This window comes from Varroa destructor, unplaced genomic scaffold (assembly GCF_002443255.2).
Source record: "Varroa destructor unplaced genomic scaffold, Vdes_3.0 BEIS01000001.1, whole genome shotgun sequence".
In the NCBI taxonomy this organism is placed as follows: domain Eukaryota; kingdom Metazoa; phylum Arthropoda; class Arachnida; order Mesostigmata; family Varroidae; genus Varroa; species Varroa destructor.
The window spans coordinates 17,360,359-17,379,866 of NW_019211454.1; the positions used below are offsets into that span (position 1 = coordinate 17,360,359).

General features: G+C 38.5%; 1 protein-coding gene across 4 annotated transcripts; it reads left to right on the forward strand.

Annotated features, from left to right (window-relative positions):
- The first annotated feature begins 400 nt into the window (after window positions 1-400).
- On the forward strand, window positions 401-18,015 carry LOC111243160 (alpha-(1,6)-fucosyltransferase-like). Of its 4 annotated transcripts, XM_086981956.1 has the most exons (13): window positions 401-541; window positions 3,264-3,473; window positions 3,578-3,934; window positions 4,895-5,035; window positions 6,836-7,084; window positions 9,659-9,801; window positions 10,391-10,547; window positions 11,045-11,152; window positions 12,217-12,405; window positions 12,890-13,020; window positions 13,394-13,543; window positions 14,486-14,629; window positions 15,592-18,015. In XM_086981956.1, exons 4-13 carry the CDS (start codon window positions 4,925-4,927, stop codon window positions 15,842-15,844), a joined length of 1,635 nt encoding a protein of 544 aa, XP_086838082.1. In that variant the 5' UTR covers window positions 401-541; window positions 3,264-3,473; window positions 3,578-3,934; window positions 4,895-4,924; the 3' UTR covers window positions 15,845-18,015. The 4 variants fall into 4 exon arrangements, with proteins under 4 accessions (XP_086838082.1, XP_022644027.1, XP_086838091.1 ...); XM_022788292.2 differs by lacking the exon at window positions 3,578-3,934; XM_086981965.1 differs by lacking the exon at window positions 3,578-3,934 and having other exon boundaries at window positions 17,385-18,015.
- Window positions 18,016-19,508: the final 1,493 nt, after the last annotated feature.

The window sequence follows — 19,508 nt, forward strand, 5'->3', positions numbered from 1 at the left end:
CTGCAAATAATTTTTTCACAACGAAAGCATTCCACGGAATTGAGAAGCCTTCATAAAAACATGGTGAGATGACCCTAGGCTCTTAACGCTGGGGTCAGGTGAGGGCGCAACCAGTGAGCAATCACTGACACATACAGACCGTACGACTGCGGATAGTGGACATATAGGCGAGTGCTGAAAGCCATTAGTTAAAACAGAAGTGCAACAAAACAGGCATTTGATATAGAAAGAAAATCTATTGCAGCGAATCTTCACCTGCGATGCTATGATCACCACCTTCAAGGTCGATTATTAGAAATATCGCATACTAGAAATAGCTAAGGCAATATCAAAGCGACGCAAAGTCCCGATATATAGACACAACAGCATATCAAATTCTCTTTATCCATTTTTATTCGTGTAACTCGACGAGTACTTCTACGAAACATAAAGAAGAAGCTTGTCGCTCTTGAGGGAATGAAGCACGTGAATTAGGATTGTTGGGGCATTATCGCGACTACTCCTGAGGTGGATCTGGACGGATGCTCCGGAAGGACACAAAGTATGTTTCGTATCGTACATTGTTGGTTATTATTGTGGTAGATATTTAATGAAACAATGTGACTTAACAACGTGACAACAAAAGAAAATATTTTAGCATTGTCTTTATCTGTACAATAGCAAATCGCGGTCAAGTGGAGTGCAAGCGAAACTGCCAGGTATTGACGGATAACTGTATAGCAACAGGATTAACGAGAAATATTGTACTGACAGCAAGAGTGTAAACTAAAGGAAAATCGTCATTCCCACCTTAATGCTTAAGTATTTAGTTAATAGTTTTTTCGAACTCATCCAGTGTTATTGCTAGAAAATACAGAGTTAGGTGATTGGCCGCCGTGGGTCTACATGAACTTTAAGCTTTGAGCCTATCTTGCCTTACGTATACCTTCATTTAATACGAAAGTACATGATTACTACACTACGACGGGGACTGTTTAAACAGAAGGAATATAATTTTTAAGGTTTCTAGGTAGACTTGAATTAATACTCACATTATTGTGTGCTTATCGTATAAACAGATAGTCATAGCGGACAACCAAACAGATAACGATAGCGTTATCTCGAGAGTGGAATCCCCATATTTTTCTTAACTTGTGAGAAAATAATAAATCTTGTCTTTCTTTTAATACAATTGTTTCCTCTGTACTTTCATCTAAAATGTCACCCTGCTCTGCTAGGACACAATTTACAGAACATCAATTTCCTATTTTTAGATTGTTTCAGTACAATATTATAAACTAATCGTTCCCTATCATTGTAGTTCTGTCCAGTAGGCTTCTATTCAGTTCTATTGTAATGACGCACCTGAAAACTACAAAGCAAGTATTCTCAATGTGAAACTAAGTCAAAACTTACCTATTCGGGTTGTGCATATTCTGCAATAAGTACGCTGGCTTGTTATAACGAAAAGCTAGCTGTCTTAGCTTAACTAAATATTCAGAGCCACATTACATCATGGCTAAATTTTCTCGACGAGAAAATATTCCCTCGTCCAGAGAGCATAATGCAAAGTTGTTTTTTTAGCGTATTAATCATAAAGAATTACATAGGCTAAATATATAATATCTGGGCAACCGAATATTTATATGAAGGGCTTTTGTGGGGCGCCGTCGACCTTTTTTCTTGACTTCCTTAAATATATATTTTCTGAATTTTCTTAATGAGTATGCTCCGAAATGATCAAAAGTTGGCTGAGAACGTATTCTTGCTTTCTAGGATTTCAGACTACATGCGATTTTTTTGCATCTGCCAAATAATACGACTTTCGAAGTCAGAGGCTAACTACATGTCATACAAAAAAAGAGGAGCATATGGCGCTATTTATATATGCAATTGAACTAGTAAACTTAGCTTACTTATTGTTCCTCTTCGTGAGATTATCGGAACGCAGAACACGACTACGTCATGTGTTAGTTAGTTTTACTCTGTTATTATATTCCAGCCTTAGGCGCATTTCATATAGAACGATTACTTTACGTCGATCGGATGTGCCCTATGCTCTTGGAACGCAGAAAGGGTGCCCTTCAATTGTCAGGTTTTACCTTGTTCGTTCAATTTTTTAATGGGTTTCACAAGCAGATATAGCTAGGACAGCTAGCCGATGTCTTGTCTTATGCGGGCGGCTTTTTCCAAGGTTGATCTCTTTCGCGTGCTTTATCTAGTTGAAAGTAGACAGATATATAGAATGAACATGTTTTGAGCTAGCTAATTGACTAAATAGGCCCTGTATTAATTTAAGCGTCACCTGGAAATGCACCCCACTAAGATGGTACTGTGTGTATTTAAGCATGATTATACGGTCAAAGAAGTTTTAGTGAACAAGCAGCTTGCCGCACTAACGTTGGGAATTGCACGCTTGGCCTCAAAAAGTGAGCGGATTAAATTTACGAGCGATGCGAGATGAAGCTGATTTTTGAACGCCGTTAGAATCAGTGATGCAATTATGGGCACAATTCAAACAGTTCAAACATGACAGTTTTCTATGACCGTAATATAAAGCCTGTGAGAAGATCTTAGAACCACGAAATTTCTTATTCCAGTCCTGCAAGGCACGTGTGAATCATGGCGGTGTTGTACTTGTATATGATCACTATCAACAATGTGAAAAATGATGTTGTAATTTTCGATACAATAATTCATCAATGTTTGGGAATTCTTCGAAAAGTCTGTCACCTAAATTTATTCAATAATTTGTTAAACTGATGAGAAAATAAGACAGTTTAAGGTATATATATATATATATATATATATATATATATATATATATATATATAATCATTTGTGTGTTTAAAAAATGTTTGCTCCTCTATGGTCGGAGAACCTCATACCGTGAGGGATAACGGCATAGAGTGCTTTAAAAAACCTACTTTGCTCTTAGCAAGCTATAAAAGCCAATCCTTGACGTCGTTCTTTCTCTTTCGGATTAAAGGTCCCCATGCCTGCGAATTACATATTAGCTGTCTATTAAGATTCACCATTGAAACGCACATTATGTTAAAGGGGGTAGGGACTTATATGCGTTAATTCCAACCAATATTCATCTCCAGTACTTAAGAGTACTAACTGTAAAATTTATGAGCGTTCTCGCGCGTGTAAGTAGACATTTTGATTATCATGCATCATTGCAATTAAATTCTAATATTTATAGAATAATAACTATTTCTATTATTCAGTTGTTGTTCTTATATGAGCCCATTTTTAACGCAAAGATCGTTACATTTCAGATGATTGCCTGTTTGTCGAATGTCTACGACTAAAACCTGGGACCAGTGCACATGTGGCCATTATTAGCGAACTGGCGGCTGTATTCGCCGCGGAATCAGACTTCGCTTAAACAGAGGTGAAAATTGTCAACATTGCCGTCGTTGTGGTGTCGATTTTGTTCGTCATAGACGACCTTTTAACGCATTCCCTGCGCGTGACGCTGGCGACAGGTTCGTCTACGCACTGTAGATTTTTCTGTTAAAAGTAATACTTACCTGTATGTAGTTTCCGTAGCATCAACCTGGCAAGCCAAAACTCGCCTTAATAATTGCAGGGAGTAGCTGGATTTAATTGGAACGGGAAGCGCTTTGCGATGGTACAGGTTCGGCGATCGTCGGAGTGTAGGACGTTTATGACTTTACCGATGGATAATCCGCTCGTGTCGTACTCAAATAGACGAAGATATCTCTCGACAGCAGTAAACTACGTAAGTACTCGAAGTTTATAAACTTCGAGTACTTAAGACGTAGCACACGTTGCCGTCTTGCATATCGACGTGTAGAGTTGACACCGTTTCTTTGCTCGAAATGATAATTATATTTGTCAGGGTTGTGCTATCGAAGTGCTTGAACGATGATACGTCGTGCAGAAATGGGTGCCAAGTCTAGGGTACGGCGCTAGACCATTAAGGGTGGGTAATTTTCTGTTGAGAACAAAAAATATCCAATTTTTTACAGTCTTTTAGATATGAAATATGAAGTTATTATATAGAGTTATTTCGAATATATCGGGCATTACCGACCTACTGCTCATCAAACAGCTCGCACGTGTTTATAATATCGTAACTGATAATATTCGGACTAGATACAAATAATTCTAACTAGTTTTAGCTTTCGTGCATACTATATATAAAATGTTGCACTCTAGAACAATTGATGCACTTAGATGGCCCTGATTGCGCGTATTAATCCTTTTATTCCTGAAAGCGTAGACCCTAAAAACAATACCAAAGGGTTAGTTAAAAGGTTACCAGTTACAAGTGAACTGTTCTACGACATTCGGCCGTTAGCTTGAACGGTTATATTCTGTGTAATATAGAGAAAGTCATTAGATTTATATTTTTTAACCACCGTCTATATAATTTTGTCTAAGTAGTACATCTTTGTTTCATGTTCAAGGATAAAGTTGATGCTCTACGCTAGTTCCAGTTGTCTCAAACAAGGCTGTTTAAATAAGCGTTTATTTATTGCAACAGGCGTATACGTAAATAGAACTATGCTCCGCTATATAACATTTGCTGTGGCCCTTTCTATTAAGAAAAAGACGCGTTAATCGTGCATAAATGTAAACGCTGACGTAGCTGTGCACGAGTAAGCTTAGCTTTACGTATTTCTTTGCGGCGGTTTGAAAGATTCGATCCTGTAACTGCCCTGTCGGCAGAGCACTGAGTGTCCCTTGCTTTCGTTACGTGACACTCACAAACTCCTGATGGTCGTCGTCTGTAACGCTGAGCTATGCGACGGGTACTTGCAAATCCTTTTTCCTTAAAGGGTAGGTTATGCCTTAGTTTGTTTCAAGAACACCACCTGTGAGATTCTAACAGGCTGACTAATCCAATTGGCTTGTTTATTTTGTTGGAACATTTTTCTAGCCTCAGGCCAAAAGGGAAAGGGTCACCAAAATGTCTTCAATGGTGACGCGATTGGTGATCGTGGCCGTGATCGTATGGCTCGTGATTATCATTGTGATGAGCGGGCCGTTTCTTCGTCCTGGGGGACTACCCGAAGATCAAGTAAGGTTACTTAATGTAAGGGACAGTAATAACAACGACATCTGCTTTATTTTTAATTTGATTGTTTTAGTAGATAAATAAAAATAATATAATGGCTAGATAATTGCCCCATTGACTTTGTTGCACCACTTAGAATGCCGAGAACAAGTAAGCTCCGATATGACAGTACGTAAGGGAAATTGCAACGCAGGTCCTGCCGTCCGTCTAATATCTACAAATTTAGCTACTGGTAAAGGAAATATGAGAAATATTACCATAAGCGTTATTTGTATTCTATTTCAATCGCTTCCATGCAGGGACATGGTCCGCGAATGGGGCACGTGAGAAAAATTGTTGAAGGTTCCAAAATTTTCAAGTAACTGTTGCAAGAGAACCCCTATTTTTTCAAAGAACAACGATAGTCTTTTTTTTCACAATAGTATAAATCTTAAGTGCTAGCATTAGGTTCCTACTAGTTACTGTTGAGTGATGTGCAATCTTGTACAGATATTCTCCGTCCGCACAGAGCTCCCAGGAATGGGATTGTATAAATAAATCACGTGGATTTCCGAAGTCTTCTAATGATTGTTTTTATACCGCCTCGTCACCAATCAGTCTACCAGGTAAAAAAAAGGGAATCATTCAAAAAGAGCGTTCGTTTTCTACCTATGAGGTAATTAAGTGTATACTGTAGATCTGTGTTGCAGAAATGTGTTATCACAGTAAGTAAATTTCACGTTCGACCGACGCGATCCGGCTGAGTGTATTTGGAAATGATGCAACATACAGTTATGATGATTGATTGTCAAGTTCGATCGCTAAGGGGAACGAAATCTGTGTGACACAAACCGAGAACAACGAAAGATCGTAAACGCATATTACAGCCATCACGAATCACCATCAGTATTAACTATTGCAATTGGACAGCAAAATTTCGTTTACCTGTCCCAAAACTGTCTGCGGCAGCGGAGAACTGCCGAACGCCTACATGTGATCTAAATAAACTTAATTAATTGATTAACGAAACAATTATACGTTAGTAGTAGTAAAAGGAAGGGTCAACTCTAATTGTTTTCTGCGTTTTCCACTTCGCACCGGTATATGTCTATCAAACGATCAAGGGCCGTTATATTTCCAATTATTGTGACCAAAATCGACGGCATTACGAATATTGCGCATAATCGCATCATGGCGTAACACGGACGCCCGAATGATCAGCGCTCAAAAAATAGTTTTCTGACGTTATGATTTTATTGTTTTTGTTTACAGATCATTATTTAACACAGCTAGCTCCGGCATAAAACAGAACATTAAAGGAAATTATCTAGTTATTAGCTAACAGCAGGAAGGAAAAGCAAAACTGTTACAAGTCTGAACAATTTTGTTTTTTCTTCCTGGCAATGTTACGTTAACAACAGCACGTTCCGTTGCTGTAAGTAACTAAAATAACCAACTAAGTAACTAATTATTTTCATTTTTCTTAAATTCTTTAATAAAAAAAAAAAAAAAGATTATTTTAATTTAAACTAGTGCTATTCCTGTTATACATAATTACTGTACAATAACTGACAACTATTAAGTCTGAATATGTTTACTATCTGAATAAAATTGAAACACATACAATCGCAGCTAAAACTTTGAACAATCGTCTGAGACAGACAATTTCTGATGAGATCCTGCTAACGTTCTAATCGTAACAAAAAAAATGCTTTAAGATTTGAATTTGAACGTGTCATCATTCTTCACTATTTTCACTATTTTTTTCATCATCACTATTTTTCTCTAATCATTGTGTTTTTAACACAATTCGTTGTTTATTAGGTGGTCGCTCGATTAAATCGAGCTATTGATGAGCTCGAGGAGTTGAAACACAGCAACGCCCAATTGCGACTCGTCGTCCAAGCATTCACGAACGGCAACCCGATCGATCCCAGCAACGTCTTTTCGACGGCGCCCCCCAAAGACTATGAGGTTTACCGGCGGAGAGCAGAGAACGATATACGGGAACTTTGGTTTTTCGCTCGTTCTCAGCTGGACAAACTCATCAGACATGCCAAAGAAATCTCAAAGGTAGATTTCTCAAAGCATCTTTACTTAAGTTTGCCTGTTGCATACATACAGAGTCCTATTCGGTTATGTAAAATTGGACAATGAAAACAGGTGCACTTTGATATACGTTAGAGGGCATATATATATATATATATATCATGAACTCCAAAGACGTAAATTGCTTTTTCCTATATATATATATATATATATATATATATATATATACATGTACATACACGAGATTCTAGTAAAATAAAATTCTTACGTTATTAAAGGCAGAAATTTACGTCGTTAGATACCTGTAAGGTTATTGGTGGGTAATACTAAGCACATTAATTTCGCGAAAACCACACCTGATTTCATTATGATCATCATCATCATTAGCGCTGCTCTTGTCGGTATGATAACACCTTGTATGTCGCGTGCACTTTGCGAAAGCGAAATTGGCACTGCCCAGTATATAGTTTCTTCGGACTGAAAAATATTAAGCGTCATTGATCGGGAACCTGCTAGCGACCAACTGAGCCTCTCTGTTGCGATCGAGTCGCGTCGATTCTGATTTCTCGCAGAGACGATACCTAACACAGATAGACAGCCTGAAAAGGCTTCGCGGGACATTAATGAAATTTAAGTATGACTACTACAGTTCTTGAGAAGTGACCTGTTAGTAGCGGCTAGCATAATCTAATCCTTTGGTTAATTGGCTTTTCAAAGTGATAGCTACCGTAAGCTATTATTTTAAGCTATACCTTTCGTCTTTATATGGTTAACCATAATTAACCGTGTGTGCTATAAAAATACAAAAAAACCAACACATGTTATTATCAGTCAATACACTGAATCGCGTACTGATCATAGGTCTAATCGAGTTTAGCTTTTGTACAATATTAATATCGAAAGTTAGAGCGCCAAGATTTGAATATCTGGCACGGAGTTCTGGCGCGGATACCAGACTTTATAAAATTCCCACCGACAATGATTTGGTCTGCTAAATCGTTAGATGTACATACGCTTATTTTACTGTTTGTTTACTGATCATTGATGTACGACTCAGAAAGATTAAATTATCCATTCAAATAAATCAAGATGAACAACTTATTTCCTGGAACATTATCAACCTATCATGGTTGGGACGCTTCCACTTCGAGGCATTATTTGTGCCCCGAATAAGTTCACGCTACCGTTCCGTTCTGCTTGAGAAGGCTTAGTTGATGCTCATGGGCTTACTTGAAACAAAGCCCTCTAGTTGAGCAGACAAAAATTTTAGCGGTATATATCAACTTCCATCAATGTCTCAATAGGTCGCTTAAATTATTTGCAGCCCGTTCATCTTTCTGCTTTTGCAAGCTGGATGTACAGATTCTGGTATTTGACTAGGCACATGCTTGTTTGGAAAAAAGATTTCATATTTGCAAATACTTGGTAGTAGAGTATAACTTGGTTCATATCTGTCTTTTCCCATTTAATTTGGTTGCTAATTGGAAATGTTTCGGATTTTACGCCCGGTCACAGACTCTGATAAACTTTTAGTGCCATACTATAATATATGAAATTCGAATATACCAAAACAAAAACAACATTCTTAATTATAATTTAGTCTCCGTGTCGTCTACGCTGTCTACCGTGGCTAGCTACAGTAGAAAACACGCATGTAAAGATATTTTAAATGTAAATAAAAGCCTGTTGGACCAGTGTGCTTTAAGATGATACAAAGTCTAGCCGGACTAATTTTTTAACGTGCCAAGATAATCTAGAGAATAACGGCATTGAATGGGGTAAATGCTTTCTGCGAAACTTCTGCGGTTAGTAATTTAACGCGGAACTAATAGGAACCAAACATCAGAATTTTAATTTGGTACGGATTTGACACATTTTTACCATGTGGTAATCGTGTGTTGAATAAGATCGTGTAACTGATAGAAACATAGACGAAACGCCTACAAAACAAAGTAGTCGATATGTAGTGTAAGCCACAGCACACTCAATGACTGCATAATACGTAATGGAAGCCACATTACGTGCACATGACTGCGGATTATAGTCAATGTGTAATGTGTACTTTACCTGTTGCAGAAAAATGAAAGTGTTTCAGTTTGGAAAGGCTCATAAGCACGATTTTTAGTATGCAGGTTTTTCAATCGACCGTTTTTCCGTCTAATACAATTGACTGATTGCATGATACTACAATGTACAGCAATTTTGGCATTAGTGTCCTTTTGTGTGGAAACTGACCGTTTCGAATTTTTTTTATGTCCAGTGACGTCGTTGGACGACCCTTTCTAGCACGAAACGAATGCCTGATTTCGGCTTACACAATATCACTCTAGGATAGAGTAGTTAGTAGGATAGAGTTCAGTAGGCTAGGATTTGGCTTGCAGAAACTCAAAATGTCTTGGATTTTACATCTCTTACTGTGATTAAGCGTTGTTTAAGATGGCTAGCTACTAAAAACTAAATGGGCCACGAGCCAACGCTCGGTTTCAAGAGCCTAAGTTTAGTGGACGAAAACGTTATCATGGAGACAAATTAGAGCAGCGGGAACCAATAGACCAACCCAAAAGAAATTAAGTATTCTTGTTTCTAATTCTCTTTCAGGACACTTTAAAAGCCCTTCGCGAAGGGATCTATGAAAGGCACATGGCAGCGTTGATTGATATGGACGCGATGAGATTACGTGACGGCTATGAACGCTGGCGGAGAGGCGAGGCACAGGCGCTCCATACAGCCGTGATGGACAGGTAACATCTGTGGATCATGAAATTTGGCTGATTCTACTATGGTGTGCATGTGTATATATATATGTAATCTCTGCTACGACTATGACAATGATCATGGCCTTATGTCAGTGTTATCGACAGTGTTGATGGTTCGAGAGATTTTGAGTGCCAATTTCGAGTTTTGAGTCAGTGTTCAGGTCGAAGCGAGGCCCCTAAAGCTGCGGGATTCATAGATGCCCGTTTATCAAAGAGCACTAGCTGTGTTAGTAGTACTGTGTGATATAGAGTTTCTAGAATGCTAATAGAGGCACAGACTCATTGTGGTGCATAGCTTGTCACTGGAGGACTTCTGCGGAATCTAAGCGGCCCGTAAGGGAGAGAAACGTAAATTCCTAACGTTATTCACTAACATAAACTTATTCAATACTTTTCAAAGGAAAGCTTTTTACGAACTGTCTGTTTTGTCTCAAGTCCCCAGTGATTTTAACTGATTCTGGTAGAAGTTGCCCGAAATCTACCCTAGGAAGAATGCGTCGCGTAATGATATTAAAAGATGTAAAAAAAAAAAGCATGGATCTCACCAGCCATTATTAATTTGATGCTTTTTCAGAATTCGAACCCTACAGAATCCTGCAGATTGCTTTTCAGCTAAGAAACTTATATGCACGCTAAACAAAGGCTGCGGATATGGCTGTCAACTTCATCACGCGACCTACTGCCTAGTTATGAGCATATCGATGAAGCGAACGCTTATCCTCAAATCCAAGGTGAAGAGACAACGAATAGATTTCGGATTTGATATAATCGTCATTCGATTCAAACCTTGTCATCCCCTATCACGAATACGAACATTGCCTTGATCAGCCATAACACTTGGAAGTTGCAGTTCCAGTACATGAACTGTGTAGAATGAAAGATAATTTAGGAGAAATCCTCATAATTTTCAATTGCTTCCTTATTTATTTAATCCTTCCTTAATTATTTACATACTTTCGGTGTCTTGCAATAACCGCAAATACCGTAATATAAGAACATAACAGCCGTCTACGCACACTGCTTACGTTACCCAATAAGGGAAAGTACCAGGCCAAATACGGTTTACCTGAATAGTCACTATACTGTATATACTCTGATTTTATTTTACGGAACAAACACGAAGTTATAATGTATATATAATAAGTGGAAAACTATGACAGGAGGTCAAGAACTAACAATCACTTGTTTTATAAACCACAGTTTAATTATGCTGGCCTTCGCTCCGCAGGGTTGGCGCTATAATCCACGTGGGTTTGAGGACGTCTTTCAGCCACTGTCCAACTCATGTTTGGTCGAAACTGGAGGAAACATAGAGAAATACCCTGGTAGTGAAGATGTGAGTACATTGATGAAACTTAGATACCTAAAATAAGTACATTGGTAGCCATGTGTTCGCTTCATATCATGAATAGATAAATCGAATAGGTTTATTCCAAATGAATCTAATAAATCTAAATAAGGATGCATTTAGTGACCGGTCCCTAAGGTCTGTCCTACGAAATAACTCTACTTAGAATTTAGTAGTTGTTAATGCTCAGAGTCGGTTCTGTCAAGAGTTATTTGTTGGGCTTCAATCGTCTTGTTGCTTTAAGCTAATTAGCTATCAAGTTCAATCGAGAGTGTAAAGACGTTTATACATGGATGCATTTTTTTAACCATGTTGACGGCAACCGCTAGGTCAATGTCCTTCGAACCTCGAAAACGCGTTTAGCCCAAAATAAAAAAGAGACGACAGGCAGTTAGAAATGCAACTATATAATTCGCTGATTAGAAAGATTAGTTTTAAGCAATGATGGGATGATTAACGCATTATTCGCTATATTATACAGTGGTGATTGAAATTGGCTGTTCAATGCAAGACGAATAATTTTAGCGCGTAGCTCGAGCCTTTCCATTTACTTAAGATCTTGAGTCATGTTTGGAAATGGTATATTATGGAAGATGAATTATTACGTTGTGTAATTCTGGAACGAAGTGTAGATGTCTCATTGTGGGGACTGTGACGAGTACCAGTGCTGAGTCTCTCAGCACTGGTACTCGTGATAAGCAATATATGGCAGGGTAAGGGTCAAGTTTGACCCTTATCTAATCACGCCAATTGAATTTTCGTTTTGCTTTAAGTTGACCTTCGTCGTGCATTCTAATATGAAGATAATAGTTTGTTCTTTGAAGCCTTTATTTCCTACCTACTTAATGGGCAAAGGTCTGTTTATCTGGTAGAATATTTGTCTAAACAGAGCCACTAATTGCGTTCTTGAAAAAAAGCTATCCGTTAATAAAATGAATCAACAGTTCAAATGGTCAAATGTGTTTAGCTTGTTTACTACATAGGTGGCTAGAGCAACCGTCTGTTTGTGGTTGTCTTGGAAATTGATTTTAAAATTTAATTTCTATTCACAGACTATCAACGTGGAACTGCCGATCATTGACTCAATCAACCCCAGACCTGCTCAACTGCCATTGGCAGTACCTAAAGCTCTAGCTGCCCGAATTCAGCAGCTACATGGAAACCCTGCCTTGTGGTGGATCTCACAACTTCTCGGTTTCTTACAAAGGCCTCAAAAAGAAACTGCGGCCTTCTTAAAGCAGGTACGATCTGAGAAGTGGGCGTTTATCTTGAACTGCTTTTTATACAAATTTTGCCAATTATCTTATCTTTTTTGCTATAATATCCAAAGACACCTTTTGTTCTTTATCATTTCGCTATTTTAGTCTTATCTTCTGCTCTCATTTATAAGTATTCGTCTATTATTGTGCAATTTTTGGAGAGATCCATAATGCGTGCGTACTGTGTAAGGTAATGTCAAATGTTTGCATTCACGCTTCCTATCGTATTTAGCGTGGTTGAAGCAGTAGAACACCGGCGAATCTTGCACCAACGCCACTTTTTTCTCCACACAATGACAGTTTTATCTATGATGTACCTTTCAGTCGGCATTGTACCTTTATCCATCAGTATTTTGATCGCCCTTTCTGCGTTGTAAACAGACACAAGTTGGACTTTTTTTGTTTATTAGATCTGTTACAAACGTTTCAACTGATAAATACTAAATTATAAGGTTGTTTTCCGCAGGTGGAACAAGCCAGCGCTATCAAGAAGCCATATGTTGGTATTCACGTCCGACGGACAGACAAAATAGGAACGGAGGCATCGTACCATGGAATTGAAGAGTATATGAGCTGGGCAATAGAATACTTCGACAAGTACGTTGTAACCAAGTCGTGATGTACGGAGTATGGAGGAAGCTGTAAACGAATTCGATTGGGTTGTCTTCATAAAACATTCAGTATGATTATAATAGTGTTTGGTACAAAAACTCATTTCGTGAAACAAGATGATTGTTGCAGTGATAGTATGCTATTCTATGCAAAATAGAAGTAGTTTGAAAATCGGCGTACGGTTCTCGATTAGCTGATAAGCTGTAGCGTTTGACAAGGCGTTGTCGCATCCGAACTCTAACACTGTTACGAGCGAATACTAACCCGTCGTTAAATTCTAACCGTTCCGTAAATTGATTAACAAAGCAGAAATAAAGTAATTATTAACCAAGTTAATAATTACTTTGCTAATATACAGGTATGAGCTAGCACACGGCCGATTAGACAAGCGGCGCGTCTATATTGCCTCTGACGATGATACCGTACTGAAAGATGCCCGTTCTTTGTATCCCAACTATGAATTTTTCGGAGACCAGAAGATTGCCGCAAGTGCGTCGCTGAAAAATAGGTACGTGTAATGCAGTCAACGGGCTTCAGTTCTGCATGTTTTAGTAACTATACGGCTTAAGGCAATGTTCTACTAAGATCCCCTTTATCTAGCAGTTATGACGAAAATACATTTTTGAGAGTTGATTACTTCCGATGCGACTGGTAACGTATGCTACATAACGGTTAGGCGACACCTGCAATATTTACGTACAAGTAACCGTGTATGCTCATCTCAAAATGGGCCAATGAGAGTAAGTGGGCTCATTAAACTTGTTAAAAGTAGGCAGCTGTAGGACCAGGTTCGTTATTCAGGAACCCATTTAGTGCTTTACGTTGTGCTAAATACTCCCCAACTCTCTTATCAAAAAATGTGTTATTTTTGCTTTGTTTTTGGCATCTCGAAAACATCGAGTCGAACACATCTGGACAAATACAAGGCGCCAGCTTCAAGTTCATTTTTTGGTGACTTACGCATTTGTCTTAACATTACGCGTGTACAAGCACTTCTATCTAGTTAATCTAGTGATGAACGCATACAAACGTTGAGTTTGTTACAAGATTGGACTGGTTATAACATTAGTTACGTTATTTGGGCCTAAATTGGACCTAAACTAAGTTGACATGACAATATTTTGGCGTGTTTTCTTAAAATTAAAGAAAACCCTAACTAAATATGTAAGTGAAGCCCAAATGAAAACTGTGCAGCGTTTACAAATCATCAAACGTGTCGTAATTCACACACGCCTGAAGGGAAGCATAACTGTAATGGACAGCCGATATTTGAAGCCTACTAAACGATGTTCGATAATTCGCCATAGATGTCTTATAAGCGCATATTATCGAACCCTACGGCAGAGCTTCTTAAAAAATGTACATGTTTGAACACATTCGATTAGCTTCTGTTTCACGACAAAGTGAGTACCCGGAGGTTTGATGCTAAATGTGATTTTTTCTTCTATAGGTATACTGTTGAATCCCTTCGAGGAGTTATAGCTGATCTGCACATGCTGTCCATGTCAGATCACCTTGTATGCACGTTCTCATCACAGGTGTGCCGAGTCGCCTTCGAGATGATGCAACTTTTATATCCGGATGCATCTCACAGGTACGAACTGACCGCAGAACGACACTTAACATAGTAACCGTCTTATCATTTCTTCTTCCCATTACCTACTGGAACATTGCCAGCTTTCTCCAGGAAACTCGTGATGTTCCAGCAGGTAACGTTACTGCAGAACGGATGGCTCGATTTACCATTAGTGGATGCCGGACTTTGAAGTACTAGATAGCTCTGTTTTTTACCGCAACGGCTAGATGACCAAACTCGTTGGAACTTTCAAGTATCAAGTGATTCTCGATTTTGATGACCAAACTCGCTGGAGCCTTAGAGTACCAGATGGCTTTTTCGTTACTACAACGGCCAGACCGCTAAACTCATCGGAGCCTTCAAGTATCAGATGGTTCTCGATATTGATGGCCAAACTCGTTGGAGCCTTAAGGTACTAGATGGCTTCCTTTTTTACTACAATAGGCAAATGGCTAAACCCGTTGGGGCTTCCAAGTACCAAATGAGTTTCAATGTTGGTTGTCAAATCCCTTGGAGCTTTCAAGTACCAGATAACTATCCTCTTAGCCACAAAAGCCTGGTGGCCAAATTTATTGGAGCTTTCCAGATGGTTCTCATTCCTAGCAAAACGGCATGATGGTCAAACTCGTTGGGACTTTGAAGTACTAGCTTTATTTTTTACCGCAACGGCTAGATGACCAAACTCGTTGGGGCTTTCAAGTACCAGACGGCTTCCTTCAACAATCAGATGGTTAAACTTATTAAGGTCATGCACATCTATGCAATTTTGTGACTTTTTTTTTTGCTGAGTACGCAGTCGCCCGTCGGCGAGCGACGTTCAACTGAAGTGAATATTGTGATGACCAATCAAAAATAGCTAGATTCTTGGCGTTCTCTTTCTTTTGACGTTGTGACCGAAATCTCTTTCGAAAAGCACGCATTAAAAGATTTGTTTCAAGCTTTACGCACTGGACAAGTTCTTTCTTCTGACCATTCTGTAGGTTTCGCAGCCTGGATGACATCTTCTATTATGGTGGCCAAAAGGATCACAACGTTGTGGCCGTGCTCGACCACTCGAAGGCAAACGCCCGCAGAGGTGAAATTGTATTTAGGAAGGGTGACCTGCTAGGCATCGCCGGCAACCACTGGGACGGATTCTCACGCGGGGTCAATCGAAGGACGTTGCAAAAAGGACTGTTTCCGTCATTTAAAACCACGGATTTTGTGGACGCGGTAGACTTCGGTGATTTTTAGTGAAGTCAAAGCAAAGACTCAGCTGGCATCTTTTGCTGCAGCAGCTTTGTAGCAAGAGCACTCCCGGTCTAATCAACAACTATAATGTTCGCCAAGAATTCGGTAGGAACACTGGATGTTGGACGGGTCGTGTAATAGGGTGGTATGATCAACGGCGCCAATATGAATATCTCTCGGACCATAGTTAAATTGGTTCTATATTGTTGAATCTCGATACCAAACATGCATGTACTAGTATAGAGGAGACTAAATATTTTGTCAAATATACTGTTAATACCTGGATCAGCTGGGATCGGAAGAGCTGCCGCGAAGGGGATAAACCAGATGGAGGCTGAGTATGTGGTTTTACCGAGATGGATCAATCTTAATCATTTTTCAAACCGGGTCAACTAAATCCGGTGTGCAGTGGAAACGCGATTCTAAATCCCGAAGCGTTGGGATCTCGCAGATTAAGAACGGATAGTTTCCACCAAATATAGAATTGTTCTGCAGAATCCTTAAGTTTCCGTTTCTGAAAGTAGAGCCACATATATAATAAACAATTGTTTAGACAATTCTTGTATTCTCTGCCACTACGCCACAATGGCGTTACCAACTGGATAACGAGATGAATACGGAAAAGAACCGCGCGTATAGGTGCAAATATGCGGAGTTCTCTAGTTACTTCTTTTTGTCAGCGCGCTATCTTCTATTGTACAGGCCTGCAAAGTTCTGCAGGGTTGAAGGTCAGCTAGTGAACTCTTGAGCTTATGTTAAATAGTGATGAAAAGCAACGCGTTAAGGTATTGATTAGGTGTAGACTACCGAATTAGCAATAAGGTTAAGCAATGAAATGATGTTGCTGCAGTGATTATTTTAGTCAATGGAGAGCGAAACGATGACGGAAAAACGACTATTTACATATCCAGGGTCGGGAGAAAATTACTTGAAGTCAAGAAATTTGTTAGTTTGAGATTACTCATTTTACATCGATTGGTTAGTAGGTGAGTAAGATGCCATAAAAGCAAGAGTAAACAGACAATGAAAACTTTTAAAGGACTTCGAGGACGACCGCATATATATATATATATATGCATTCTAGCGATACGTTGTTATTGTTGATTCCGGTGCTTCGCCTAGTCGCTGTTTGATAGGAGAAAAACGAGTGAATGAAACTAGAACCGCGCGGATGTGAAACTTAGAAACTTTCGTTTTTTAGAATGAATAACTAATGATGCATGCAAGTAAATTTTTTTAGCAAAATGTTATACGCCATTGTAACTGTGTAAAGTTGTGCACTCCAAGTCCCAATGGGCTGAGTATGGACGAGGCTGATATGTGTTTTCAGTAGAACGTAGCAAAAGTCGTTTGCAAAATGCACTTCAATGATCTCGAGATAGCAAGGCTTATCGTTGAAGTGTATGAGGCATACTTGATTTGCATCCTGAAGTCTACGTATGTAGATCACAAGCCTTTTAGAGTGTGATTTAGTTTTTATCAAACAAAGACCTATTGAACGTTTTATATTTTTATCGTTGTTGCTGTGTTGTTTTGCTGATAGTGAAGGAATGCGTTCCGGTTTTGTTCTGATTTAGCCGGGTGGGCAACCAGCCGAAGTCGCTCGGTCGCGAAAGACTACGAGAGATGTATGCTCAGAGAACAATCTGCAATGGTACCATACTTCGGCATCATTTCTTAATGCATTTTCTTACAAAATTGTCTATTCAAAAATTATATATAATAGAATATTCGGCAAATGTTATCGTCCCCGATAATGCGAATACGTAGTTATAATTATTTAGAAATAATAACAAAGAGACCCAAACACTTATGATGCATTGTACATTTCGTCGCTTTATACCGCTAAGGATGTAACAAGACTCGATATATTATATATATATATATATATATCGAGAAATCTAGCGAAGACCCTATGAAGAACAGTTTGAAGGGAAAACTGAGCTGGCTTTGACTGTATCTATCTTTATATATATATATATATATATATATACATAAATATATATATAAATAAAAAGTCCAGTGGAACGGTGATGAGATGCCGTACGACACGCGTACGTGACTTAACTGTGCAATGAAGTATGAGTGGTAAACTGACTGTAAGAGGTAAAGGGAAGGGGTATTAATAACAATAAAAAGCGTATAGGAGTGAGAGAATAAATCTCCAGTTGTTATTTGGTTGTGCGTTCATTTTGCGCTAAGGCCATGGGTGGTTACAAACGCGAGTTATTTTTAAAATGAACTCTGATCTATCTATGAAGAAGAGTGAAAGATGAGGATATGAAGACCAAACATCTCCAGAGAATAGAAACTCAATGACAAAGCATATCATCAACTTTATTAGCTTAATATAGATGTCAAAATGAGCCCAGGAGGCGCGTCAGGCTCCTCAATATATGGGCACGGCATTTCGATTTCGACTATCTTGTACTTAAAACAACTACCTAAATCATATCCCATTTGTTTACTATCCTGTCATCCGCAATTGGTGCCTATTACTAATTATTAAATAATTTTAGCATATTCAGCATTGTGATTATGAGGTTTAGAAGGCAATGTGGGCAATATGTACGCTCACTTGAACAGCATGCAAGGCTCAGGCCGTCGACGTTTACATTAATCAGATAGTAACGAATGCAATGCAGAAGCTCTTTTTATAGATTAACTGAAGTTCGGCTCATAAGTTTTTGGAGGATTTTTCGGTTGTGTAGATGGTGAGATATTCTAGTTTTGAGTACTTAGAACCTATTCGTCTGCATTTTCATCGTTGTCACAAAATGTTTCATGTTATTACCCAGCTACCATAAGTTATTGTACTCTACTCTCATTTTGTATTGTAAACAATATGGTAGACAAACATCAAGATACTGAAAATTTTACAGAACTTGCGATATAGTATATTCCTCTAAAGAGCTTTATGAAAGACACAAAGAAAGAGTGAATATCGGACGTTTTCGATCCTGTCATTATCGTCATCATTATTGTATCATTATTCTTAAAAGTATCGCTAAAAGAAATCTTTGTGACCTTTTATCGGTAGACATCAAACATTTAAGTACCGATTTACCGGTTTGTTTTTCACATTCAAACTTACTACGAGCGATAATAGAACTCCTAAAACCTAAAAGAAAAAGGTATGATACCTAAGTAGTGTACTAATTACTACTTTCTCCCGTATTTTTTTTGCAGAAAATACGCTTTTGTAGTATTATCATTATATTATTATATACGATTTTATTTATGTACATCACATACATCGGACCCACTCGATTTCATGTCGCCTTAAAGTCCAGTTTAGCCAGTTATGCGTTTAATCTATTGTAATATCTCGTAATTTATAATTTTCATTTTCCTCGATTTGCCTTTTTACTTTTCTATTTGTCGCCAGGCATAAGTTTCTCATAGCGATTGATCAATGCGTACACACGATCGCTCGTAGTTTTATATTTCTCTCTCTCACGCTATACGTATGATCCAGTATCGGGTTTGTTCTGGAGATTAGTCACTCTGTTCTGAAAGTCCTTTCGCTTGCTGTATCTATCAGTCGCTTCATCATGTTTTGCGTTTTTCGACTGTAACCGATCCAATCAGAAAAAAACCATAGCAATAACTAAAATCTATTTATACAGAACCTATTTATCAGTTCATATCATTCTGCCATTATATA